The sequence below is a fragment of the Danio rerio genome, chromosome 3 (genome assembly GCF_049306965.1).
Source record: "Danio rerio strain Tuebingen ecotype United States chromosome 3, GRCz12tu, whole genome shotgun sequence".
Taxonomy (NCBI): Eukaryota; Metazoa; Chordata; class Actinopteri; order Cypriniformes; family Danionidae; genus Danio; species Danio rerio.
In genome coordinates, this window is record NC_133178.1 from 27,929,838 (window position 1) to 27,957,462 (window position 27,625).

The window sequence follows — 27,625 nt, forward strand, 5'->3', positions numbered from 1 at the left end:
GCAGAACGTTTCATCAACATTGTAGGGAAAACTTGCAAAGATACAGTACAGCACTTCAGTTACACATCTAGTGATCAAAGATTTATGTAAATCTGGCAAGCTGAATGCATTCTGTACTGTACAGGAGACACAGCACAGTGGATATTGATTGACAATGGTCTACAGCCAATCAGGACGCAGAACACAATGATCTAAACAGGGCGCAGAACAATGTGCTGTAGAAAATAAGCATGTCAAATTGCACAAAAAAAATCTGCAAGTGATTCGCGATATAGCGAGGGACCACTGTATAGCTCATAACTGCAAAACATATCATAAAATTGTTCGAATATTTAATTAATTCCATGCGTGTTCAATAAAAAAGGTCAGAAGAGGTTTTTCTTCAAGCATATTAGCAATTCATTGTATACAAATGAATATTTCGATTCACAGAATTTTGTTATCCTCAATGCAATGCAAGAGTTATATTCAGGAGGTGCTGTTAATTTAATTTCCAGATTAGTGCTTTTGTAGCTAGCTGATATTAACAGGTGGAGTTTAGTGGAATTTGTTAATTGTCAATCATTCTCCAATCCTCCATTAGCCACATCCTTACATAAGTCATCTTTTTCTACTAATTCTGTGCACAACGTCAAAAAGCACAAGACTTCTCATTTACAAATTCTGTGCTCACTGGAAGTTTTGCTTCAGAGCTCAAGTAAATTTTAGACAAGCTTCATCTACTTTTGCAAAAATGCTTCATTAGTATGCAAAACATATCACACTCAAGACGTTTGGTTAATATATCACCTTTAAGCAATACAGATACAATTGTTTAATGAAAAGAAAAAGAGACAAAAAATTATATATTCCTTTTCACAAGAAACTCATCATGTGATTGTAATGATCGTAAACTAGTTTTCTGAAGTCCTATGATTTGGAAAAGTGCTACTAAACAGAACTGGCAAATCAAAATTTCTTCATTGTGTGCTCTAGAGAGAAAAGTAGTGAGCTATATAGGTGAAACCACCATTTGAGAGTGAGTAAACAATGGCACAGTTTTTGAGAGAGCTAATCATTAAATGGAGCGTGCAGTCATTTTTAAGCTGTGCCATGAAAGCTGAAATGGAACAGTGCCATCGGCGATGATTTTTCTAACACACAGCGATCATGTACGTTTTTATGTGCGGTCCCTGAACAGACTCCTTGGACCCAGCCGTCACATCCAAGCAAGCTAATGAACACAGCGGGACTCCTGGGACAGTGGATACATGGAGGGTTTAGAGGACACATGAAAATGTCCCTAAAGCTTCCAAAAGATGACATAAGCAATTAAAGGCCGTCCTCTGTCAACACAATCCCCCGAGTTCTGTTCGCTTCGTCAACCTCTTAGAGTGAGAGAAAGAGAAAGCCTCATTAACCACACAGAGTCGAGTGGGATGATGATAGGAAATGGACGGAAAGAAAGGAGCAAGACTGTCTTGAGAAACGATGGGGATGAAATCTGTCTCCAAACTTTAAATTCTTTTCAAAATAGCATTTTCATGTTCATGGGCATGGAGTTGATTGAGAAAAAAATACATTGTTTGTTTTAAAACCTACGCTGTCTATTAAGGTAGCATGTTAACCTTTTCAACGCCACTGATGATTTATTTGGTCAATAAACTACGGTTCCCTGCCAAATATGAGTTATACGGCAAACCATGTTTAAGTTGTATGAAAGTAAGGGCCCTAGTGTATGTCCAGAATGAGTTCTGGGCCTTCCTGAGTGTAAAATACAAAAATGATCAGAAAAAGAATACATCAGATTGCATGTAAAAATCAAGTAGGTATACAGATGAACAGGAACTTTTCCGATGTCTCAAATTTCCCAGGACAGTCCCTTATTTCGGCACTACCGCAAAAACTCTTCAGTCAAAGGTAGGCTAACCAAAAACAAAAAATTTAAAGAGTATTCATCATTGATTAACTCATACATGTAGTAACAGAAGCTGAATAGGCGGAATCATGCTGAATGGACTCATAACAGAAGCGCAGTCTTGGCCGTGTGGCTGTTACAGCTGGACTCAAAAACAGTGCACCCCTGCACAATCCTTCCATTCCACAATGTAACTGAGACAGTGTGCGAGCCAGCACCTAAGCTTTTCACTCATATAGCACACATGCTGCTGATGATGTGACAGTAGAAGTGATTTCATTTCATGTGTTGTTTTCTGATTTTTTGGTCAATTTATTTTTTCTGATGAAATATGTTTCTGATGAAACCCATGCATGTGCATTGAAGAGGACACATGAACACAAGAAAAAAGTTTTTTTATTCACTTTATTTTAACATATATTAAAATCATCATATATTTATTATATATTTAATATATTAAAATCCCATATAAAAATAATCAAAAACGCTGGTAGCGCCTGGGAAGTTTAAAGGTATAGTTTGCCATAAAATAGAAATCCTGTCATTTACACAGTTTTTCCAAACCAGAAAAAACATACTTTTTTTTTTTTTTCTTTTTTTTGCTGTAGAGCACAGATGTCAGACTCAGTTCCTGGAGGACCATAGCTCTGCACAGTTTAGTTCCAACCCCAATTAACTAACTAAATGTTTTAGGCTTGTTTGATATCTACAGGTAAGTATGTGGAAGCAGAGTAAAAGTAGAGTAAAAGTCAAGGGTTTTCTAAACAAAATCTGAAACCACACACTTTAATCAGATGGCTAAATCAATTTATTGGGATATGAACTATGAATTGACTTTTTTTGTTTATTTTTTACATAAATAAATAAAATAAACAATAAAAACAACAAAACACTTGTTTGTTGACGGTCATATATGTGTTCCACATTGCTAAAAGCACTATTAGGAAACATATATTCCAGCGTGTAGACTGAATGTCTGTATTGGCAGTTACAACATGACATCTTTCAGTTTTCATAATTTATTCAAGAGAAAGACTTGGTTCCAACCAATCAGCTTGCTCTATTGTGAATGAGGTGCAACTTATGCACGATATCTTCGAAGACCTGCCTGTTACAATGTACAGAAAGCAGAGAGACGAGAGAAGAATTGTTTGGAGACTGGTTGTCAGTGTTGCATTTATAAATGTGCTGCAGTGAAATGAGGATTTTGTTTTTATTTCTCTGCTATGAGAGCGCAGCTGGACTCGCGTGTGAATTACAGTGAACAAAAATACGATTGTAAGGAACATTTACTTACCCGAGAGTTTTTCGTTCTGAAACTCCTCTTTTCATGCAAATCGTTCCATCTTTCGCCACTTGACACTCCCACCTTAACAGAGCTAGAATCACCCATTTTTCTGACTTTTTTCAAACTAGAGGTGTGAAAACACTTTGCTGAGACAGAGGGGGTTTCATTGCCCTTTAACATAAGAAATTAAACACGTTTGAAATCCATGAGGGTGAGTAGTTGTAATTTTTGGGCGAAATATTCCTTCAAGTTTTACCAGGATGAAACAATATAGGCAAAGTGCTGCGAGTCATCTTATAGGCTTTTAGTGAGAATGATGATAAGTTATCAAAATCCCCTCCTAATAACTAGGCTTTCTGCCTAATTGAATGAGTTTTAAAGCAATTCTGAATCACTTCTTATACAATACACTGCATAGCCCAATTAAGAGATAATGCTGACTGTATGAGCTTACCTCATATCCCTAGCCTACCTGTGAAAGCGGCATACGTTTGGGAAGGCCAGAGGCACCAGTCCGCAGATTTCCTTCTCATAACTGCAGCGGAAATAGAGCGAGAGCCATGACTCAATGTTTTATCAGTCAAGATGGCTGACAGTATTCCCTCAGTGAGCTCTCACTGTTCAGAGCTGTACTTTCATTGTGTAAAAAGAGTTTTGAAGAGAGGAATGCAAATTAAGAAGGTCTGCAATGCGAAATTTCTCACATTAGGTTTGTTTTTTGGATTGACTGCAAAACAAAAAGACGGGGTTGAAATAAAAACTGTGTGGGCAGGAACGAGAGTCTGTCTCTCTGCTGCTTGCTGTGTGTGTATGGACGCATATAGAGAGCCATATGTCAAGTATGGCGGTTGGAAGAAGGTAGCTTTAGAGGAAGCGTCCTCTTGGCGCCAGGATGTTTGCGTCCTCTGGTCCCACAGGGGATCTTAAATCAGTGCTGTTCTACTCGCCTATACCGGCCGGTTTCAAACTCTCCATTTCTCGTGCAGGCGGCCATCCAAATTGGCATCGCTGCACAATGGCCTCCTCCCTGTATCACACATACACACTGTGCAATGCGAAGCAAAACCTGTATCGGCTTGATTTGGCAACTGAGGACATGCAAAGTGACTAAGACTAAGGGGCACAGCGTAACAGACGTTCTATTTTCTGCATCTTTATGATTATCCCTACAGGGTTTAACTTAAAAGCGAACCAACGTAAAGTCCAAAACAAAGCCATAGAAAAGGGCAATGGCTGGTCTGTGTAATCAGTGGCTCAAAATTCCAGCTATCTGCATAATGAAAACGCAGCAGGGCTTTGACTGTGACAATCACGCGTCGAAGTGTTTGTAAAGAGCTAATTAACAGCTCTCTTAAATCTGTGTACTTATGCAACTTAATTGTTTATCAAAGACAGTTTTTTTCTACCAAGCAAATCTTCTGCTCTGATCGTCAGTAATTTTTACGCTTACATGTAGCAGACACTTATATTTAAAAGTGACTCAGACCCTAGAACATACAATTCGGAGCAGTTCTGTTCCTTGCTCAAGGTAATCACTTGAGCTAAGGTATCGTCACAATTATCAGATTGAGTGCCCGAGAGACCCACTTGAGGGCACTCAATCTGTTTACCTCACTTTCCACCCAGACTACACCTCCCACAATCTCTTGCTTTCATTACACACACACCTGAATCTTATAATCCATGACATGCACAACATTACAGATACAAATAAACATCATGCACACCTACAATCATTGCTCAGTCTTGTTCTCACTGCTGTGGACTCTACTAGTGTTTATTTAATTCTATGTTTTGTCCTGTTCCATCTTTTGTGATCGTTTGCTGCCTGCCCAAGCTTTCCCTGTCCTGAGGATTACCCCTTATTTTACTGTCGTTACTGAACAAGTGGTCCCCAACCTTTTTGACACCACAGACCAGTCAATAATTGGCAAATTTACCAAAACCTGAAAACTACAAAGCACTGCAGTTTGTACTGTTTGTCTGAGATAATTAGTCTACCAAAATGTGTGTATTTTATACAAAGTATGAAGCGGATCACGGTGTGCTTACGGCATTCATTAAACTGGCTGCATTTGTAAGGCACGATACTTGCTTGAACAAGCCGCGCACCTCCATTGAAAATAACAAACTTGCACAAACTCTAGAATATACGCTATATGCAAACGGCCCCTAAAAGGTTGCTGTTATTTGCAATCTCTAGCAGTTGATCTTCCTCAACAGACATGGTGGATTCACCTAGTTTGGTGACAAATGGGATGCCAATCCATTTACGGGTCTTTTCCCCTTAGCAAAGAAACTTTTCAAAGACATCTGTTTCTTACTCATTTTGCTGCTTGTGGGTTAAACTTGGGTGCTCAAGTGACCAAGATGTAAGCGAGAGAATATGGTCATTTTTCAAAACCAGCAGACTTTTAAAATAAAAGATCGTTCAAACTAAAAATAATTAATTATCTCTTGTGTACCAGTTGAATCATAGATTGGTACCAGTCCGCAGCCCAGTGCTTGATGACAACAGTAAACTCTATACCATTCCACACAGAACCTCAACTTTGCTGTCGCCACCAATTCATAACAGGTGTTAAGGGTAGAAGAGAATGCTGGTTATTCACTCCCTTCACCTACAATCCCTGCTGGTGCCAGGACTTGAACTTGCAACCTTTGAAACACAAGTCTAACCATTAGACTACTGACTGTCACCTCAGAATTGGTTGGTGTGTGAGATCCAATGATGGTCATTGAGTTGCGGGTACACCGGCTGGGTGTTGACTTGACTTCATAATCAATCATTGACTTGCACAAGTGTTCTTAAGGGCCCTTTCATTTCAGGCTCATTCTTCTCACAGGATCTCATTAGCTCTCATTTGGCAGTCAGATATTAGAAAAATGATTCTGTGCAATACATTGCTAAGTATTTCAGTTACCAGGCCTTTCCCAGAGCAAATTTGAAAGCTCCGAGGTTTCCTTTGTAGAGTATACAGATGAGCAGAGCAATTAAAGGATAGTGAGCCAGATCTGGAGGATGGATTCCATCCGGACTGCTAATCATCACTCTCAAATTAATATAATTACAAGAAAAAGGTGGCACACATACTCAGTCTATCTTCTCTCTGACTGTCTACCTGTCTATCTATCATTATGTAAACCATTCTGTTTATAGTTCAAAAATTCTCTATCTTTCAATCTATCAATCTATCTATCTATCTATCTATCTATCTATCTATCTATCTATCTATCTATCTATCTATCTATCTATCTATCTATCTATCTATCTATCTATCTATCTATCTATCTATCTATCTATCTATCTATCTATCTATCTGTTTACCTGTTTAATGTTAACATAAATATAATTTAATTAATGACATCTAAATAAATCTATCTAGTCTATCTGTTTGTTTATTGTTCAATCCAGTGACCACCTATCATCCTACCATTCTAACATTGTCTTTTTGTTGTTTTGTCTTTTTCTGTTTATCAAACATTGCCTTTCAGAGTTTCATTGAAAATCGTTAGATACCTCTGATTTACATCCGAATCACAAATGGGAACAACAATAAATAAGTCAAGTGTGTCTGTTCCTTCTAAAGCACAGCTGGTAAAAAAGTAGTAATTTCAAGGGTTTAGTGTAAAAGCATTTTTTTTTCATAGTTTTCCGTTGTAACTTTACTCTTTTTCATTTTAATTTCTAATTTTTATTAAAGAATTATTGTTTATTGTTATTTTAAATAATTTGTTTAGTGTACAAATAGAAAAAAATACTATGAAAACTGATGGCATTGGAGACGGGAGATTCTGATTCTAGGGAGCACCTGATTTGACAAATCTGTGCAGCATTTATCAACATTTATAATGATATCTAAATAAGGATCAAAAGCCACAAAGCTCTTTTCATGGGGTCAATTAAATCATGCGTTGCCTAACACGAGTGCTTTTTTTGATCTTTGTTTCTCTTTTAGGCTTTTGATGCATTTATCTACATTTTCTTTGCACTTGAGATGGTGGTGAAGATGGTGGCTCTGGGGATCTTTGGCCGTCGCTGCTATCTTGGCGATACTTGGAACAGGCTGGACTTTTTCATCGTGATGGCAGGGTAAGTGCACTTGTGTTTTCTTTTAGCCTTTCCTGACACAGAACTCTAGGTGAATCAGAGCTATGGTGACCCTGAGTGGGTTTGTTTTTTCACATTAGAGTTGTCTGCACTTTGTGACCTGTATTAATGGATATTTCATTTCTGTTGTTTTGTGAAAATAGCTAGTGTAGGATATGACTAAATGTTTACATTGTCAAGTTCATCTCTAAAGGACTCGCACTTCATGTTTAGCTCCAGGATGGCCTTGATGGATTTTCACATGCTCAGTTGTATGTTCAGGCCAAACCCTTCGGCTACAGTTCTTCAGATCTCACTTATGTCGAGTGCAAGCATCCCACACATTGTTTTGATTCCATTTTCAAAACCTTCCAGTCCTTGGTGCGAAAAAGAGATGTGAAAACTGCTGTAAGAGTTGTAATTTAGTGAACTTTTCTGGACTTTTCTCTGAGGAAGACATAAAGGAGAAGCATTGGATCAACAGGGACAGACCTGCAGGAGGCAGATAAACTTGAGCTGCAATTTGTTATACACGTATCGTCTCTCTCTCTCTCTGACAGACACCAACTCACGGGAAACAAACACTCATGAGTTAAGAGGCTGAGCAAATTGGAACACAGCCGTAATGCGATACAAGTTGTTAATTATTTATTATATACTACCTTAATTGGCCATGAGTGCACATCCCAAAACAGTCCTTTTCTTCATAGAGCGCATTAAGGTGTCTTCTCTACTTTTACATGTCAGTTTGGTTGTTTTCAAGTACTAGTGAGTATCAGTAAGTTCCCCCCTAATTTGCTGTGTAACTAATTGGACTCATTAGAATATGAAAGACATTATTTGTCCTTGTTTAACAACATACATTAGTTTCATGTCGGTCCTCCTGGTTTACAACAGCTCCATCTTGTTTTTTCATGATTTGTGGCAGGTTCTTTTTTTCCCCCTAGTTCATTTGGTGATACTGCCAGTTAAACCAGGTTATAAAGTAGTTTCCTGTCTTTCCAGCCTCTTCAGACTACTGTATGGTTCTGATGATTGTAAAGGAATATTGAGGGCATGTTCATTAATTTGGTTAGAAGCAGACATTTTTTGTATGCTGGGTTCCATGCAATTCCTTCATGTTGTGCCAACACAAATCAATTAAGTTAACTTAATCGTTTTTACAAATTTAGGTGGGTTGAACATAAAACACAAAGGGATTGTTGTTTCAACTCATTTTAAATAGATAGTTTGAACAAGCAGTAAAGTTAGTTTTTTTTTTTTAAATGTGTAATTTTATTTACAGATTTAGTTACTTTCTCAATGTTGCTGTGCCTTTTTTAAAAAGGAGCTAGTGATATAGGGGTTTATGAAAAAAGTGGATATAATCTAGTTACAAAATAACAATAATCTATTTATACCTAAAAACAGTTTATGATTTGGTTTTTAATATTTCATTACATTCAAAAATCTAGCTAGGGTGTGACAGACATTAAAACTTCTTGCTTCCTGAGCACTGGTTGTGCCAAAGGGATGCAACTGCTACAGACAGGGTCTCAATGACTGTGCCTTTGTTTTTGGGTGATACTTTCAGGCCAAAGAAACCCTTTTGTTGATAAACTTGTGTGGTCATTGGCTTGGCAAGTTTCTTCACCTACCTACAGCACATACTTAATTTGCATACTTTGTTTAACCATCTCCACCTAGCTACTCATCTCCTTCTATAAAAATATTATAAACAGGACATCTTTGTCTTAATTAGACTTGATTTCAGATGCTCTTGCAGAATTGTGGACATCTGGAAGACGCTGTATGACTGCAGACTAGCCAACATGTCTCAATAAAGAAGTTCTGCTTGTTTGTGTCTCCTGGACTGGGTTTTCATTCACTTATTTTTCATTTATTTAACAAATTTTAAGTATATTTGGTGATTTTAATGTTAAGTGATAAACAAGCAAAGACACAAAAATAATGCAGATTTTTAGTACTATTTTTAGTACTTTGAAATAATTTAAATTCTCACAATATCATTTTACTAGTAAATATAGCTGAAAACACAGCACAGTCATTGTTTTTGTCTTGTGCACTTGGTGAGTTTGTCAGGTAACTTATAAACCTGGATTTTAGTAGTTCAGAGAAGCAGACTGGAAGTGGTTGCATATAGTTTTATTGTGTTGTGTTGTTTGACAACACAAGGATAACGATATGCAAATAAGAACAGTCTGAAATTGGCTGCAATAAAATCGGAATAGGCTGCATGCAAAATAAACTAATGTAATGGGCTGCTACAAAGTGATGATGCAGTGAATATGCTAATTAGCACATGACTTCATCTTGAGACATTTAGTGACTCTTCAAACTGACTTTTCCATTTTTATGATATCATTACACAAGTAAACATAACTGAAATCTTAAAATCTGCTACAAAGTGATAATGCAATGAATATTAGGGGTGTGAACCTACACTGGTCTCATGGTTCGGTTCAGTTTCGATTATCATGCCATCGATTCAGTTTAATTCCATATCTCAGTGCATCACGGTGCATTGACGATGCTTTCCACACAGAATTAGATTTTTTTCTTTACAAAACAATAAATGTTTTTATTAAAATCTATAAATATCGTAATATTTATATATTATTTGTAATACAATATTGTCCTTTAATACAAACAGTAAGGTAAATGAGCTGTACCTTTAATTTTACCAGCTCAAAGAAAACACTCTTTTTGAGTGTATCAGACAAAACTCCAGTACATGCACAAAAGACAACACGAGCATTTATAGCAAATAAACCAATGTAAATATTTTCCTGCTTCCTTTTTGACCTATGATTAGTTAATGGCTTCACCTGCTCAACAGAAAGGGCTGCGCTTGGCTTTAGAAATGAAAGCGATGTTCACCGATGAGTTACTTGGGAAGAACAGCCGCAATTAGTCCATATACAATCCGTAATAGACACTGTGAAGAAAACTCGCAACTTAGGCATACTCGTGTCTGGATCCACAAGTATCACTTTAACAGTCAAGAGGAGAGGAAAAGTTACCTCACAAACACATCAGCACAGTGGGTCAAATGTCCAAAGTGTGTGTTTGAGAGAGAGAGGCAGAGATTAATTTTTCCCACATCTCTCCCTAGTAGTAAAATAGCGGCTCGTGTGCTGAGCCTTCTTCAGTGTCAACAAAAGACTTTCCAGCAAACTCACAAGCAGTTGTATTGTGCATAATTATCTACATTTTAAGTAGTTGGAGTGTCACCCTCGCCTCCTTCACCATAGTATTCTGCTGTGACATCGCAAATTGGAGATAAATGACGTCAATACGTAATAACCGGTTATGATCTAATACTGAACCGATATTGAATTGTCCCCATCTGCATTGCGATGCACAGAAGAAACAACTAATTTTGACACCCCTAGTGAGTATGCTATATAGCGTGTGATGTCATCTTGAGACATTTAGTGACTTTTCAAGCTGGCTTTTCCATTTTTGATTCACAAGTAAATTTAGCTGAAATCACAGCACAGCTATTGTCATTGTCTTGTGCGCTTGATGATTTTGTCAAGTAACATACAAACCTGGATTTTAGCCTTTTAACAGAATTAGAATGGCAGTGGCTGCATCTTATTGGGCTGCGTTGTTCGACAACGGAAGGATAAAAAGGAATGAAAGAATGAATGTGAAATTGGCTGCAATGAAATTGAAAGAGGCTGCATGCAAAACAAACTAAGGCCGTACTCACAATAGATACAGTTGCCTCGAACCGGGCCAAAGCACGCTGGTCCCCCCTCCCGTCTCCCCTGACGGCCCGCGCTCACACCACAAACCGGCTTCGGCACGCTTAAGTCATCGCTGCTGCGATGTTCAGTGAGAAGCGCTCTCCCTCAGCAGCACAGTGGAGATTTCTCTAGTTATATCCTTTCAGTCGTTTGATATGCAGTGACATGCAGTCAAATATTTCGCCAAACAGTCCTTAAGGATGCAGGGACACGCAGTCAGATATTTCGCCGAACAAATCCGCCACTTTTGGCGCTCATAAACAATAATAAAGCTCTCGTGCTGCAGGAATGAGGAGGTCTGCTGAAGGCGCGCAGCTGTCGTGCAGTGAGGGGTTTGCGTCTTTAATAAACTACGGCAGTTTGCGTTTACTGAACAGTAAGAATTATTAATAAATCCATATGAAACAGCACCTTAAAAGTCACGTCTCGCTTTCAGTTTCGGGCTTTGGCGCGTTTTGCACTCACACACAAGCGTACCGCGCCAAAGCCCAAGTGAACCGGGCTCAGGCACACCTCTTCCATCCGGGCCAGGGCCGGCCAAGTGAACCGTGCTTGAGCCCGATTCAGTGCACTCACACTTCTCAAACGATCCGGGAAATGGGCCTGGGCACGGTACGGATGGCATAGTGTGAGTAGGCCCTAATGTAATGGGCTGGTACGAAGTCATGATGCAACAAATATGCTAATTAGAGCATCACACCATCTTGAGACATTTAGTGACTTTTCAAGCTGGCTTTTCCATTTAAAATTACAAGTAAATATATCTGAAATCACAGCACATCCATTGTCTTTGTCTTGTGCACTTGGTGAGTTTGTCAGGTAGCTTATAAACTTGGATTTCAGCAGTTCAGAGAAGCAGAATGAAAGTGGCTGCATACAGTCTTATTGCCTATAGCGCAGTTTGACAACAGAAGGATAAAGATATGTAGATGAGAAGAGTCTGTGCAGTTGGCAGCAATAAAATCAGAATAGGTATTGTGAATGCATTTGACAACGATAGTTATAAAAACTGCTAACTGACTAGCAAAATTAGCCAAGCATCAGATTGGAAATGCTTTGAAGACGAGCTCAAAATACTTCACCAGCTTTTGATGTTTCAGGGCATGTAGTTTCTCCTTCCTGCTGTTTACCTTCTGAACTCTAGACAAACAGTTAATTTCCAAATTGCATCAAAGTAGATTACTTTAGCTGACATTTACTTGGCTAAATAAGTACATCCATTGCTTGCGTGGAAGTTTTCATAGAAAGTACTGAGAGAAACACTGAATTTATTTCACTTCACAGAGAAAATGTGTTACTGAGCAAGACTGGACAATGTGGTCTCTTTTACGGCATCGGCCAACTGTTGTTTTGTTAAGCATGTTTTGACTAAAAGAAAATGTCAAATACAACTCACTGGAAATTGTATAGTATATATGTCACTTCAGCAATCCAGTGAATCGGTCTGGACTAGATGGTTTGGAAATAAAACTTGAGTAAACAGATTTTCAGTAGACTCTCCAGTGAGTTGCGTCACGCTGTGTGATTCAGTTGGGTAGTGCCGTTTCATCACACTTTCAGAGTGCTCGGCTTCCCATGCAGCTTATAACTAATGCAGTAAGGCAGTCTGTGTGACTATGAGAAGTGTTTAAAGGGATAGTTCACATCAGCTTTCTTCCCTTAATGTTGTCATAAACTTGTATGTTGTCTTTTTCAGTTAGTTATTGAGTTGAGTGAGAAGCCAAACACTTTAAAAGAGGGATGAATATCCCAGTTGTACAATGCAGATCAGGATTGACCACCTGCTTCAAATAAAATAAGTGGATTTAACAGATGTGGCAAAAATAAATTCAGATCTGTGCATTAGACTGCGTGGATGATATCAATGCATGTTGCTCAGACACATCTTGAGGCGCTTTTATTGTTGCTGTATTACGCTTCATTCAGTTTTCTATTGCATTCGCACCTCCACTCTGAGAAAAGAAGGTCAGGTGAGAGTCAGGCAGATTACACACTGTGTTGATAAGGGAGCACACTGTTTACTCCACAGGCAGATTGAAAACAGAGATGCTGCAAGAAACTTTGGGATACATTAAAGAAATACATGGCTAAATCTCCTTGATATTTTCATATTTTTACTTATAAACCAGAAACTTGTATCACTCGATTTAATGCCCATTATCTGTGGTTATCAGCTGATGGATATGGGCCAGTAGGGCCCTTCTGCATCTATTAGTTGGCTCAGAAGGTTGTTATCCATCTACATGGTGAAAACCCCAAACCCAACCAACCACCATAATGTAAAAACAGATCTGGATCTGAAGTCTTCTCTATTAAGGAAAGCTGATTAACCATGTGAATGGATGATAACAGCCTTCTCTGTCCAACCTAACAGAAAGCTCCTACTGGCCCATATCTATCAGCTGATAACCACTGATAACGCCCATTCCATTGAGTGAAAACCTTCCAAATATGCGGTAAAGTGTTACCAATCTATTTTATTCATGTGAAGGCAATGATGAATTTTCACCACCCATACCTTCAGTCTTTAGCCTTACATGTTCCTCCAAAAATTATTCTAATATCTAATAGACATCATTCTGATTAAGAACATATTCCCAAAACATTCCCTCCTATCATATTATTACTATATTTGTTTCAAATACGAGGCTTTTGTGAATTATTCAAGTTCTGAGTGTTATGAAGTTACTGTATTGAGGGCATACTGTAAGTGTTATTGACTGGATGAAATTACTTGGTTACTATAGAAATCCAATGAAACGACTGGAAACTGTCAGCAATTTGAAAGAGAAAAAGCAGGCCGAAAAACAGAAAAACATTGATTAGTTTATTGGGAATATGCTGAGTGCTAGAATATCCCAGAAAAAAATACTATGTAGATATGTCTTGCTTTTAAATTATTTAAATTATAAAATGATGATTATAAAATCAATAAAAATCAATACTACATGAAAAGTGTACTTACTATGCTGTTCAATCTCTATTTAAAAAGCAATCTGTTCTCATTGGAAATATGTGCATCAGCCTATGTTTTCATTTTAGTGCAGGTTTAAAATGACAAATCCATTTGAGGGTGCTGTCTACATTTATGTGAATGTGAAATAAGTATGTAGAGTGTTGCATTATTCGCGTCATTTCCATTTTTTTAACATCCATGAGAAGGCACGGCTGCATACAGATCACTTTGTGAACCACAGACTTAAGCCCTCTTACCTTAACCAAACCGATTTTCTTTTATTTATTTTTTTCAAAAGCAAACTTGCATCATGGGCATGAAGTTTTACCAAGATTTTACATTGCTTTTACCTGTTTTATTGAACCATGCTTCACTGGACTCAAACTCAAGCACCCTGCATCTAGAGTTTCTCTGATAATATTTGCCTGTAAATATCATTTATGTGAAAAGGAACAAAAATTGTTGATGGTAAATTCAATTTAAATCAAGAATACTTGTATAGCACTTTTCACAACAATTATTATTCTAAAGCATCTTTACAAAAGGTGCATGTTTACATTGAAAAAATGCACGAAAGCACACACATCAATCTGAATGGGTGCTCAGCCTCAACAAAAAGTTAAAAAATATTAATAAAGGCGGCAACATCAAAACTTAAAAAATTTAATTTATTGATTTAAAAACGCTATCACAATGCATGTGATGTTTCGAGCAAATCAGCTCTTCATCAGCTTTATATATATAGCCTTTAGAAAAATAAATGTATATTTTTGTAGCTTTTGTGTTGCTGCCTTTATGTATATTTTTGCATGTGTTTACATCATAATCCAAATCAGAAAGAGCTAATGCTACCCTTAAAGAGTTAGTATTACTCCTAGTGTTCATTTTTTTATTTTACATTTTTTTTACAAACTGCAGTCCAATGCACTGTCACTGGCTACTTTATTAGGTACACCTTACAAGTACCGGACCCACTTTTACCTTTAGAACTGCCTTAATCCTTCATGGCATAGATTCAACAATGTGCTGGATATACCTCTGAAAATTTAGTCCATATTGACATGATAGCATCACACAGTTGCTGTAGATTTGTGAGTTATACGTCCATGATGCGTTTCTTCCGTTTTACCACATCCCAAAGGTGTTCTATTGGATTGAGTCTAGTGACTGTGGAGGCCATTTGACTACAGTGAACTCGTCATGTTCAAGAAACCAGCCTAAGATGATTTGTTCTTTATGATATGGCATGCTATTCTGCTGGAAGACGCCATCAGAAGATTATCAATCATAAAGGGATGGACATGGTCACAGCAATACTCGAGTAGGCTTATGCATTGACACAATGCTCAATTGGTACTATAGGACTCAAAGTGTGACAAGAAAATATCCCCCACACCATTACACCACCACCTCCAGCCTGAACCATTAATACAAGGCAGGATGGATGCATACTTACAAGTTGTTGACGACAAATTCTGACCCTACCATCCGAATGTTGCACTAGAAATCGAGACTCAACAGACCAGGCAATGATTTTCCAATTTTCTATTGTTCAATTTTGGTGAGCCTGTGCAAATTGTTGTCTCAATTTCCTGTTCTTAGCTGACAACATAAGCACCTGGTGTGGTCTCCTAGTGCTGTAGCCTTTCCCTCAGGGTTCAATGTGTTGTGCATTCAGAGATGCTCTTCTGCATACTTTGGTTGTAATGAGTGGCCCACAGATCTGCTTCTCATTGAATATTTTCTCTTTTTTTGAACCATTCACTGCGAATCCTTGAGATGGTTGTGTGTAAAAATCCCAGTAGATTAGCAGTTTCTAAAATACTCAGACCAGCCTGTCTGACACCAACAACCATGCGACATTCAAAGTCACTTAAATCACCTTTCTTCCCTATTCTGATGCTCGGTTTGAGCTGCAGCAGATTGTCTTGACCAGGTCCACATGCCTAAATACACTAAGTTTCTGTGATGCATTTTTGATTGGCTAATTAGAAGTTTGCAAACAGTTGGACAGGTGTACCTAATAAAGTGGCCGGTGAGCGTTTGTTGAAGCAGGTTTTTGCGGTTTCACATTAATGTAGACTGAAGCTCATATTTCCAAAGACACCTGCGCTTGTTTGTGTTTCACAGTTGTGACACTTCTGGGGGCAATCATACAGAAACGTTTGCATAGTAAGGCCTAGCGGTGAATTCATTTGCAAATGCAATCCAGATGGGATGTTTAACAAACGTAAAGTCATTTGCACTCTTTGAGTGGTGGAATTTAAAAACCACAGGAGCTCAAACGAGTATGAAATATCACCCACAAGCGAGTACAACGTCATTAGTGCACACTTTAATGAGAGCATGTGACTTCCAGGCGACAAAGACATGTTCAACAAAGTAAAAACCAAATGTTTCTAAGTGCCCCCTTGGGGTGCATACACACCTGACTGGTAAATGCTGGATTAGAAAGTCTTTGTGTTTTCTGTGCAGTAGGATGTGTGTGTGTGTGTTTGTTGGATATTTTCCAATCAACTCTTGGCTAATCCTGTTGCATTGTGGGTGAAGTCAGTAAGGCTATCTCTAACTACACACCCAGATTACACGCCTCTATCTCCCCATTTCCCTCTTTCTCTCTCATACACACACAGCATCAGCATCATGGCTTCTATTCTCACAAGCTCAGATTGCCTTAGTGGCTTTTTTTAGTGGCTCTCTCTCTCTCTATGTCTTCTCTCTTTCGTCTCCACACCCACAGAAGAGTCATCGTTTTTGCAGTCTCATTTCACAAGATGCACACAACAGCTCCCATACACACTCATACACACCCCACACATTAACACTGTAGAAGACTGACGCTATATGAAAGTGAGGAAGATGAAGGGAGAGCAAGAAAAAGAGGCTGCCGCAAAGCAGTGAACAATTAGAGAGAGGCTGCCCGTCGGCAGGTAGCTAATTACTTTCACAGACACACACACACTGATTGATGTGCGCTGAAAAACCTGAAATCTCTCTCTCTTTTTTGTCCTCCATCAGAGCCTCTGTTTATGTCTCTCACTCTTTCTCTCTTCACAATACATCACATATGCTGTGACTTTTTTTTTTCTTAAATTGTTTTCATTTTTTTTTGGCTTTGCCTCCCTCCATTGCTTTGGCATGTTCCCTCGCTGCTTGGCACAGCTTGGTTGATTTGTAATTCAATTATTCTGTTGAAGTTTTACTAGACTCACCTGGGGGGTCTGAGGTAGTAATGACTATATTCATTACATTAGTAAAAACTGTCTGTCTGTCTTTTTTGTGTCTGTTCCCTTGTTTGTCTGCCTTTCAACGCGTTCTAAAGTCCAGCAGTCTGTTCATATGTCTAACTGTCTATTTTTATTTTTGTCTGTTGTCTTTGTGTCTATCTGTTTTTGTCTGTCTTTCTGGGATTAAACCAGCAGGAGGTCTTTCTTCATAAGGCACTCTGTCCTGTATAAATATTATACAAATTCTCTTTCTAGTAATTTGGCAATAATTGAAACATATAGAAGCCTGTAAAACTAGTAAATGTGACAGTAGTTATACAGAAAGTAAAAAAAAAAAAAAAAAAAAAAACTGATAACAGCCCCTTTCACATAGTGATACCGGTAAATATCTGGAAAATTTTTCTGGACACAGGCAAGGACACAGGCAAGGACATTCCAGAAATTTTCTGGAAAAGACCATTCACACATTCATTCCAAAATACTAGTAAATTCTGACATCATTAACCAGGAATGACCTCCAAACGGTTGCACTTGTATTTGTGAACATAGAAGGGATCTGACTTTTGATATTGGTTTCACTTTTATTTAAAGCTTTAGCTAGAGACATCCAAAGACAGAAGCACGAACCACGGCTAAATGTTTACACATTTCATCACATTACAAATTCTGTGGATGATTGTAAACAACTTCGATGAAAACGTACGGAGGAACACTTTAGCATGTTGAGATGTACATAATGTGTGTGTGTGCTGGCGCTCACTGGAGCATTCACGTGCACACGCGTCAAGCAACTGAAGCAGAGTTTGAAGGTAAACAAACGGGTTTATCAGTAACATTTTATCGGTAATTTTTTTACAGTTGATATTCAGAAGGAACATAACGTAGACACGTTATCTGACTAACATTAAGCAGCTAAATGTGTCTGGAAAAATATTTAAAGGAAAATTAAATGAAAATATTAATTTTGAATGAGTTTGAATATTCTGTTTGGCTGAAGTAAACGTCTCACGTCAGCGCATTCAAATCGCGAATGCACTCTTTCTGGCAATTTTCCTTCTGTTTTCACACAGAGCAGCATTCTGGCAAATTACTGGTAATGTCACAACTTCTTTTTCTGGAAAATAGCTGGAAGGAATTTGCCAGTATTTTCAAAAAGAGCCTGTAGGGATGGTACAGTTTGACCCAAAGAATGACAAGTCTGTCAGATGAAGAAGAGCCGGAGTCAGAGATTCAAATTAATAAATAAAGTTTACTGAATATTTTGTGTTTTATCAGCAGAAGCCAGCTTCAATACTCACAATGAGTTCCTAGGACACTCTGACTTACAGTATAACAATGCAGCAATCATACTCTTTATGCAAGTCCAGAATAGGTGGGATCCAGGTAAACAGTTCTCATTGGTTACAGCAAAAATAGACAATTCTAAATGCGTGCATCAACGAACTATTGTATCTAGCTCTAGATGTGGATGGCGACATGATTCCTGGGGGTCAGGCGGACCCTAAGTTATTAAGAGCTGATCTCTGACCTGTAAAAGCTAAACCAGGGACACAATAGACGTAAGAGACAATCTGTTGTGGAAACTCAAGGTTGTTTCTTGTACGTTCAGCTGTTTTATCAAACTGGTTCAAGACTGGTTCCATCAACATTTGGCTACAATATCCTTACTACACACAGAGTCTATCTACATACAAAAGGAATTAATTTAATAAGAATTAACAATCAAAACAGCTAATACTGTAGACAGTATCATGACAAATAGAACAGGTGTTTTTCCTCTCCTCTGCATCAGTAATTCCATCCAGAGGGACAGAGGGAGAGAGAGAGAGAGAGAGAGAGAGAGAGAGAGAGATCTCCATGACCTATGACCTGGTTTTTGTGTGTCTAATGAAAACAAAGTTAATTTAGACAGGCAAAGAGAGGAGCACGGACACTGAACATTCTTACATAAAGCAGTGTTTTAGTTATTCATTGGTTCAGGTAAATTTAAAAGTTAAATGCTCATTCAAATAATCAAATAATTATTTGTAATAAAAATGATGAGAAACAGGCTGTTGAAAAAAGGATAAATGTTGATTCATGTTGAGATGTATTTGAAGGTAGAAATCCGACTCCTTCAAGCCTGTTCACACATGATCCCTTCCTGGAAAATTACCAGCAATTGTAATGTATGCGTAAAAGGGCTTTATGTATTTTCTGCCTGTCTGTCTGATCAGTCAATCAATAAACAAATCAATACTTTTATAACTTATCTTTCTATCTGATAGCCACAATCAATTAACAAATTTATGGCAAATATTCTTTTTCCATCTTTTTGTCTGACTAGATTTGTCAACACAGGCTCATTGGCAATACGTACTTAAGCCTACATTTTTGTGAAATTGTAAGCATCTACTTGAACATGTTTTTTTTCCACCAAAGTTTCTTGGTAAATTATATGCTACGGGATAATATGACACCAGCAACCTTTATTTCTTTTCACACTAATGATATTTACAGGCACATATTATTGACCAATAAAGCATTAATTTAATGCAGTTCATTAAATAATTAGGCATATAAATGCCACAAAACAGCTTTACAATGTCTTTGATTATTATCAATTATTATCAGTTATCAAAAATGTGGATTTACATTAACCATTTTATGCAGCACACCATCTTTACACTTACTGTAATTTTGAGCTGACACAGACCAGCTTTAGAAACCTCAAATCGGCTGTTAAATAACTTGAGTTTGCTTAACCTGTCTATTTTCAGATAGACAACTTTTCTGCCATGGTCAGTTTGCTCGGTAGCTCACCTGGTGTGCTTGTGACGCAGAGGCACGGTTCCACAAAAGCGATAAAAGCAATGTAAAAGTAGTGCACTTTTTCCTTGCATTGCTTTTGAAATCACAATTGGTTGTTTTAGGGAATTGATTTGCTGGTCTAGCTGATCTGTATGACAAGCACCACTTTCTCATGGATGTCTACAAGTAGGATCTGTAGCAGAAATGTACAACGTAATATACGCTAATGGCTCATTTCCACTGAGAGGTACGGTTTGGTTCGGTACACTTCTATGTCCATTTCCACTGTAAAAACATACCAAAAAGTGAACTGTACTCAACAACACAACAAAAGGGTAACAAAAGGCGGAGTGAGACACGCAGTGGATTGCTATTGGTTTACAGAGAAGCATCACTAGCACGTACACAAGCCAGGAGAATGAAAACAAAGAAACCATTATTTTTAAATACACAGCCAAGATATTACACCGTAATAATATATACATATAATGACAAGCCATGGTCGCCCAGAGCTCAAACAAACCTCGTCATTGTCTTTATGAACAGCCACAAAGTCAAGAAGAACAGAATCAACCATGTTGTTGTATACAAGGCCATCTAAAAGCGAGAGCAGTTTCACTTTCTCCAGAGAGCTCGCATGCGCTTGCCCTGCATCTATATTTGTAATAACGAACTTTTTTAAGCTGATGATAATAACGTGTGCGTGATTATTGAAAGGCTTCTGACATCCGATCCTTTCTGAAATTGACAATTGTGAGAAAGACGCACAAAAAAAACTAAGGGGCAAATGATTCTTTCAGCAAACTAAAACATGAACAAACTGCCATGTTTAACAATTATCTACCATCATTGTCACGATCACCAGTGATCTAAAACCAGAGATCGCTGGTAAATACACTCACATTCACATGAACTACAAATCCGCCATGTTATGGACTACAACACCCAGTCATGCAACACACACACACAACCGGTTCCACATGCTGACTGATTACACTCTCACAGCTGATGCTGCTCAAGGACTGATTCATGGACTATATAAGTAGCACAAACACACACAATGTGGCTGAGTCTTGTTTTCTGCTTAGTGACATTACAATTTTGTCTTGCTTTGCCATGTTTTTTGACCCTTGCCTTGTTTTCTTGTTTTTGTGACCATCTGCCTGTTATTTTCACTACGACTCTGGATTGCTCTTATACATCTGTTTGCTCCTGTGTTGATCATTGCTTGTCTGACCATCCTGTTAATAAAACCCTGCATTTGGATCCGCATCCTGTTGTCAGCGTCACATCCCTCATTACAGAAGACTCAGCCACATTGTGCTGCTTATATAGTCCATGAATCAGTCCACCGGTTGAGTGTGTGTGTTGCATGACTGGTTGTTTTAGTCCATAACATTGCAGATTTGTAGTTCATGTAATTGTATTTACCAGTGATCTCTGGTTGTAGATCGCTGGTGATCGTGACAATCATCACCTTTTGGGCTATTATGAACTGGGAATGACAAAATTCCTTTTTAACAAGAGGTTACATGTGCTGGTGAAGAGTAATGATACAGATGAGAGGTTTGCACTGACTGTGGGCTTTATACTGTTGATTGCAGCTCTCTGTCATTCACCACGCCCACCAAAAGGGTAACATTGTCTTATCCACCACCTTCTCGCTACCTTTTTGGTATTGTAGACACAAGCCTGATAAGGGTGACCCGTACTGAACTATACCATTCCGAACCATACCACTGAGTGGAATTAGACCAAAGCAATGCATATCATATTTGCAGAAATTTAGACAGTGCCCTTCAGTGGTTTTGTCATCTAAAACATGAAACGTACATGGGGTAACGTATACAAAAATGTAGGCTGAGCACTTATTTCCAATGAGCGTGGGCTGTTATTGGTTTCATGTAATGCTAACTATACACAAAATTAGCCTTTTTTAACAGGACAGAGTGTTTGATGCATAAAGACCTCCTGCTGCTGTAATCCCTCCAGGTGGAACGGAAATTGATAAGCTCATTTTTCTCTGTGGAATATGTATATGTGTCAATTTGCATGTTCGCCTGAGGTGCTTAATTTGTCCAAATGTGTCCGCCCGTATACCTCTTTTGAAGACATACTGCAGGCGTCACGATGCCTTTGTGGGTCGGGCCCTTTTGCCATTAAAGCGTGTTTGTGTAAATTGTGTTAATGTCAGTGTGTTTGTAGAGAGGGAAAGATCCTGCTCTCTCAGGTATTCTCACTCTATATGACATTTCAATCGCCAGGCTGACATTTCAACTGATTCTACACTACAAAAAAAAAAAAATGGAGGGAAAAAAAAGCTCTGCTGATATTTTTGGATCTTCCAAACTGGTCAGTCTGACTTCTGTCAGGATATTTGCCTTGAGTGTAAGTGTGTTTTTCAGCCTGTGTGTGTGTGTGTATTTATGCAAAACCTACATTTATGCATCCATCTATTTCATTCGTAATCAGGAACACGGTGAAGACCTCTACTTAAAGTGCCACAGTGTTGTCTGACTAAACTCCCGTCTCATTGGCTTTACTCTAAAACAAAATAACTCATCATGTAGTGTTCTTCACTTAGCTGTCCAATCCCCTCTCTGATCCTCTATTCTAATCAGCTCGATTTGCATTGATGAATAATGTATGTATGCTAATGAGAGGGCCAGCTGCTGTATGTGATTAGCAGGTGTTTATTGAGTGACGGACAGAGCTCTGCAGGCTTGGTTTCTTTCAGCAGGCCCGGGCCTGAAGAAGTAAAGATGTTGTGGAAATTTGAAATGAAAGAGTAATATTTCCTCTGTTAGATTGAAGTTGATTGAGATGTTGAGAGTGATTGGATGCGGTCAGGTATGCTGCTGTTAGGGCAGTGTCGCTCCAAATAATGCCAGTGAAACTATTTTCTTATTAATGGTGCTTCTGTATTTAGCTTAGCATGTGCAATTGTAGATGTTCATACAATATATAGCTTAAAGCACTCAGTCTGAACTTGTTTTTGAATATACAATATGTAATGTTGGCACGTCTTATTTGATTTTAGTGCAGGACATCGCTCAGATAGGATGAAAGACAGAGTAGAACAGAACATACACACTACGCTCAAGGTTTTTTTTTCAAGAAGTACTTGCATATTTACATGTATGCTTTTACCCACTGTTACTTACAGTGCATTTAATATATGCATTTTTTATTAATGTATGTTCCCTTGGAAGAGTTCAGCCAAAACTACACACTATGCTGTTTACTGACAGTTCTAGACTTAAGGTGAAGTCAAGTCAGTGAAGCTAAAATGGCGTAAAAGGATACTATGGAATGTCAATGTCTTCTACATGTTGATGTTGTATGGGAAACAGACAAAAAAATTGCATTAGATTTTTTTTTTGATATCTTGTTTTATTTTTATTTATTTATTTTTTGTAAGAATTTTAATAATTTTAATTTCATGGTGACTTTATAATAAATATTAATATGACTTTATTTTCCATTAAAGAGCACCTATTTGACCACTTTTTCAAGATTTAAGACAGGTCTTTTGTGTCTCCAGAATGTGTCTGTAAAGTTTCAGCTCAAAATACCCATCAAATTATTATACCTTTTATAATCTGGGAAATTTGAGCTGTTTGGAGATTAAAGCTGTTTTTGTTGCCGGTGCCTTTAATGCAAATGAGCTGGTTCTCCCCACTTACCGTTCCCATTGGCGTGTCAGAGCATGTAGTCTTCACATAGATAAACAACACTGTGAAAGACAAGAATGAAACAGATCTCTCTTACTACAGTAAGAACCTTCCCAACTGTTATTTCATATATTTGTTGTGGAGTTATTTCAAGCCTTTCTGCAATGATGAGCCACACACAATGTCGTTATGAACACACACTTTTAGCTTTACATTGTTTTTACTTCAAATGTGACAAGATACATGTTATATCCACTGCTGTATAGACATCTTTTATGTTCATTTACAAAATAAACCTGAAGTTCACAAACCGGGATTGAAGCGTCTTTTATAATTGTACTGACATGATGTGGCTGTGGTGATGAATTACGTAGCGATTTTACTGTCTGTCTTGTGGATATGAATATATGCCTTACTATAGAGAGATATGTTAATACACGTCTGTCAGTCAATTCGTTGGATGGGGAAACCGCACTCCTATGTCACGTTGAGAGGGATTTGAATCTTATTTTAACATCAGAAATAAAAAAAGAGACTTGTTCTCTTTATATGACCCCAATACGACTGTGGACACACTATACCCACACACAGTCCTGTCCAAAAAGCTTACAAAAGATGATTTTCATCATGGGTGCCCTTTAACATAATTTTTTAAACAAACATTTATTAATATTTTTTTTGCGACAACAAAATAGTGGTAAAGATGTTTCATGTCATCATATACAATAATACAGCCATCTATTTTACATTCATCAATCAGCTAGTAATTCAAGCCTTTTTTAAAGGCAAAAAACAAAAAAATATAAATAAAAAAAGCTATCTTTAAATATACTTACTCCAAAAACTCTCACAGAGAATTCCAGAAATGCCAGAAGTTGTCAAATGTCTAATGCCAGTCATAAGTCAGTTTTTCTAAGGGAAAGAAAATGGCAATCTGATTCAACCACATATTGACTGAAGGAACATTAGGAGAGGATCACAGCAAAAACAAATAAAAAATATTGTAAGATAAGTGCAAAACAGATTTTAGTCCATGACTGAGGTGTAAACCAGCCTTAAATTCAAAGTATAAATAGTTGGAGATAGGGCAAAACAGTTTACCAACAAGTGGACTTGTGAAATTTTTTCCATTATGTCTTAATCATGTCACAGTCCCAGAATACATGCATCACAATACTAACATTGACAAGGTTAGGGAATATCTTGAAATAAACTGGTATTGAATAAGCTCTGTAAAAAAGACTTAAAATTTTGCTCATGGTTTGATTTTGTGGCACTTTCAAACAATATGCTAGAGCAAACCGAAATCGTTCATCTTCAGTAAAATCTATACCTCTGTCTTTCTCCTATATGCAACTTTCAAGGAGGTAAGAGATGAAGTTCCTTAACAGTGTATTTTAATAATATATGCATAACATTACACTGCTATTGTCTGCTATTGCACTGATTGACTGGTATCAAGCTTCTTATTGTGAAGGTATCTGAGGACAGTAATGATGTGTTTTGGGAGAGAGGGAGCTACTAGAGGGGAAAGAGGAATAAAGGAGGCTGAGTGCAAGGAAAGGGAAAACGAGTCTGTGACGAGTGCACATCAAACTTAGGCGTTTTTCTGAAGCCATGCTGCTCTAAAGCTTTTCAATAATTCATGATGGACATGCAGGAAAGAAGAGAAATCTAGAGAGAGAGAGAGAGAGAGAGAGAGAGAGAGGGATGCACAGAGAAGGAGTTTTAACATCAGTGTGTGAGCTGCGTGTTTCTTAGCATAGGCTTGCCTGTGTCCGAAAATGAATTTCAGCCAATAGATGAAGGTAGAAAGGCATTAAGGCCTTTCTGGATCCAGTGTTTGCATAACGTCTAAATCTGCCAAGAAGAAGGCAGAATCTATTTTTTGCTGCCTATTATATCCCACAATCCTGTGCGTCTTGTCAAATGGTTTGTAAAAAGTGGAAAACAGCATCTGAGAAAGGGGTTAAAACAGTAAATGGCTTCATAAACTGTGTAAATTACCAATTAGGATTTTGTTTCTGTGGATAAATAGCCATTGAAATCTTCAAAATTTTCCCTTGCTTATCTCTAAAGCTCACTCAGATTGTTTTTCAATATCATTAGACGTGACGTTATGGTTGTTTTAGAAGACCTTTATGCTAGTTCTTTCTGTTTAGTCATGGACTGATGGGCAACGAGGCAAAGGCCACACTTTTTGATAGAATCATTGAGAGGGTTTTGGCTTCTTAGCAAGGTTTTTTATTTTCAAGGTTATGGGGGATATCTTACTTAAATTTACATTTATACAACACTTTTCTGGACACTTAATGCGCTTCACACAGTGGGGGAATCTCCTCATTCACCACCAGTGTGCAGCATTCACCTGGGTGACATGACGGCAGCCATATTGCGGCAGACCGCACACCAGCTGATTGGTGGAGAGGAGACCGAGTGATAAAGCCAATAATGATATGGAGATGGTTAGGAGGCCTTGATTGACAGAGGCCAGTGGGAAAATTTGGCCAGGATGCCATGGTTAAACCCCTACCTTTTGTTTTGTTTGAAGGACATCCTGGGATTTTTAACAACCACAGAGTCAGAACCTGACCTCTCACTGAGCAGTATAGGACCCACACAGACCACAGGTTGTGCATCCCCTGCTGGCCTCACTAACACCACTTCCAACAGCAACCTAGCTTTCTCATGTGGTCACCTATTTAGGTACTGACCAGGCGCAGCCCTGCTTAGCTTCAGTGGGCGACCATGTGAAGTTGCAGAGAGCTAGCTGCCGGCTATATATCTGGGCTGCTGACCCAAAAAATCTCAAGTTCAGTAGGCATTCTGCAGGGTCGGCCAGAGCAAGGCCCTTAAACTCACTTTTTCTATAGTTATGCTCTAACTGGAGTAGTCTATTGTTTGTCCATTGAAAGAAGATAAGCAGTGTGATGATTCAAAGCAAGGGGTTTATTGTTTCACATATAAATCATAAAGTGTTTATACAAGAAATTCCATTCTATTTAATCATTTGAAGTTCATTACATTCATAACATTTAATTTTCAGAGCAATTTTTAATTGATCATTATTACACAACCTGTTCCCTGTAGTTTTACGGTTAATGCAGTGATAGTGACTCTGTAGCTGCCTGTCACTCTGGGTAGCGACCTGCTGCAAATGCTGGTCTGTGTAGGTCTACAGCACGGAAAATACATCCGGCCTCTGAGCGAGCTTAGAGAGGTTAACATGAGCTCTACTGGTGCTCCTATTGGCTGTCGCTCAAGACAGTTGGCCTCCATTTGCATAAAGTTAAAGGATTCTTAACTTTTGTTGCGTCACTCGAAAAGCCATTCACTAGCATAGATAGAGGTCGCCAGAAGTCGCTCACTCTCTATTGAAATGAACGGTTGCTAATCGCTCGTAGTGTGAATGAAGCTTAAGATTTTTCTACTACTTTGCTATGACTGTCCAACTGCCAATATTTGTGCTTATTACTGAAATATGAAGTAATTTCTAGAAAAATGATATGCTATTTTGCTATTTTCTGACATATGTAGAAAATATTATTGTATGCAGGTTGTGAAAGTACTCTAACGTAAAGATAAACAAAGGTTATAGGCTACAGCTTAGCTAAGCTGTACAGGATGTGAAAGTATGTGAAAGTAACTTTAAAGTAAGTGCAGAATGTGAAAGTAACTATATATATATATATGTATGTATATATATATATATATATATATATATATATATATATATATATATATATATATATGTGTGTGTGTGTGTGTGTGTGTTAAAGGGGCCAATCCTTTTTACTTTTTTTTTAAATAAAAACTGATTGTATTCTAGCTGAAATAAAACAAATAATGATTTCTCCAGAAGAAAAAAATATTATCAGACATACTGTGAAAATTCCCTTGTCCCGTTAAACATCAGCAAAAGTATTCAGCATTCCGCTACCAGCATTC

The 27,625-nt window shown here is 37.9% G+C and overlaps 1 protein-coding gene across 4 annotated transcripts in view; it reads left to right on the forward strand.

Moving 5' to 3' along the window:
- The window catches only part of cacna1ia (calcium voltage-gated channel subunit alpha1 Ia), a 413,851-nt gene that overhangs the window by 217,882 nt on the left and 168,344 nt on the right, over nucleotides 1-27,625 (forward strand). For all 4 annotated transcript variants that reach the window (XM_073944536.1, XM_073944538.1, XM_073944539.1 and 1 more), the window contains one exon: nucleotides 7,145-7,278. In XM_073944536.1, the coding sequence (XP_073800637.1) occupies nucleotides 7,145-7,278 (134 nt within the window). The remainder of the gene's footprint in view (nucleotides 1-7,144; nucleotides 7,279-27,625) is intronic.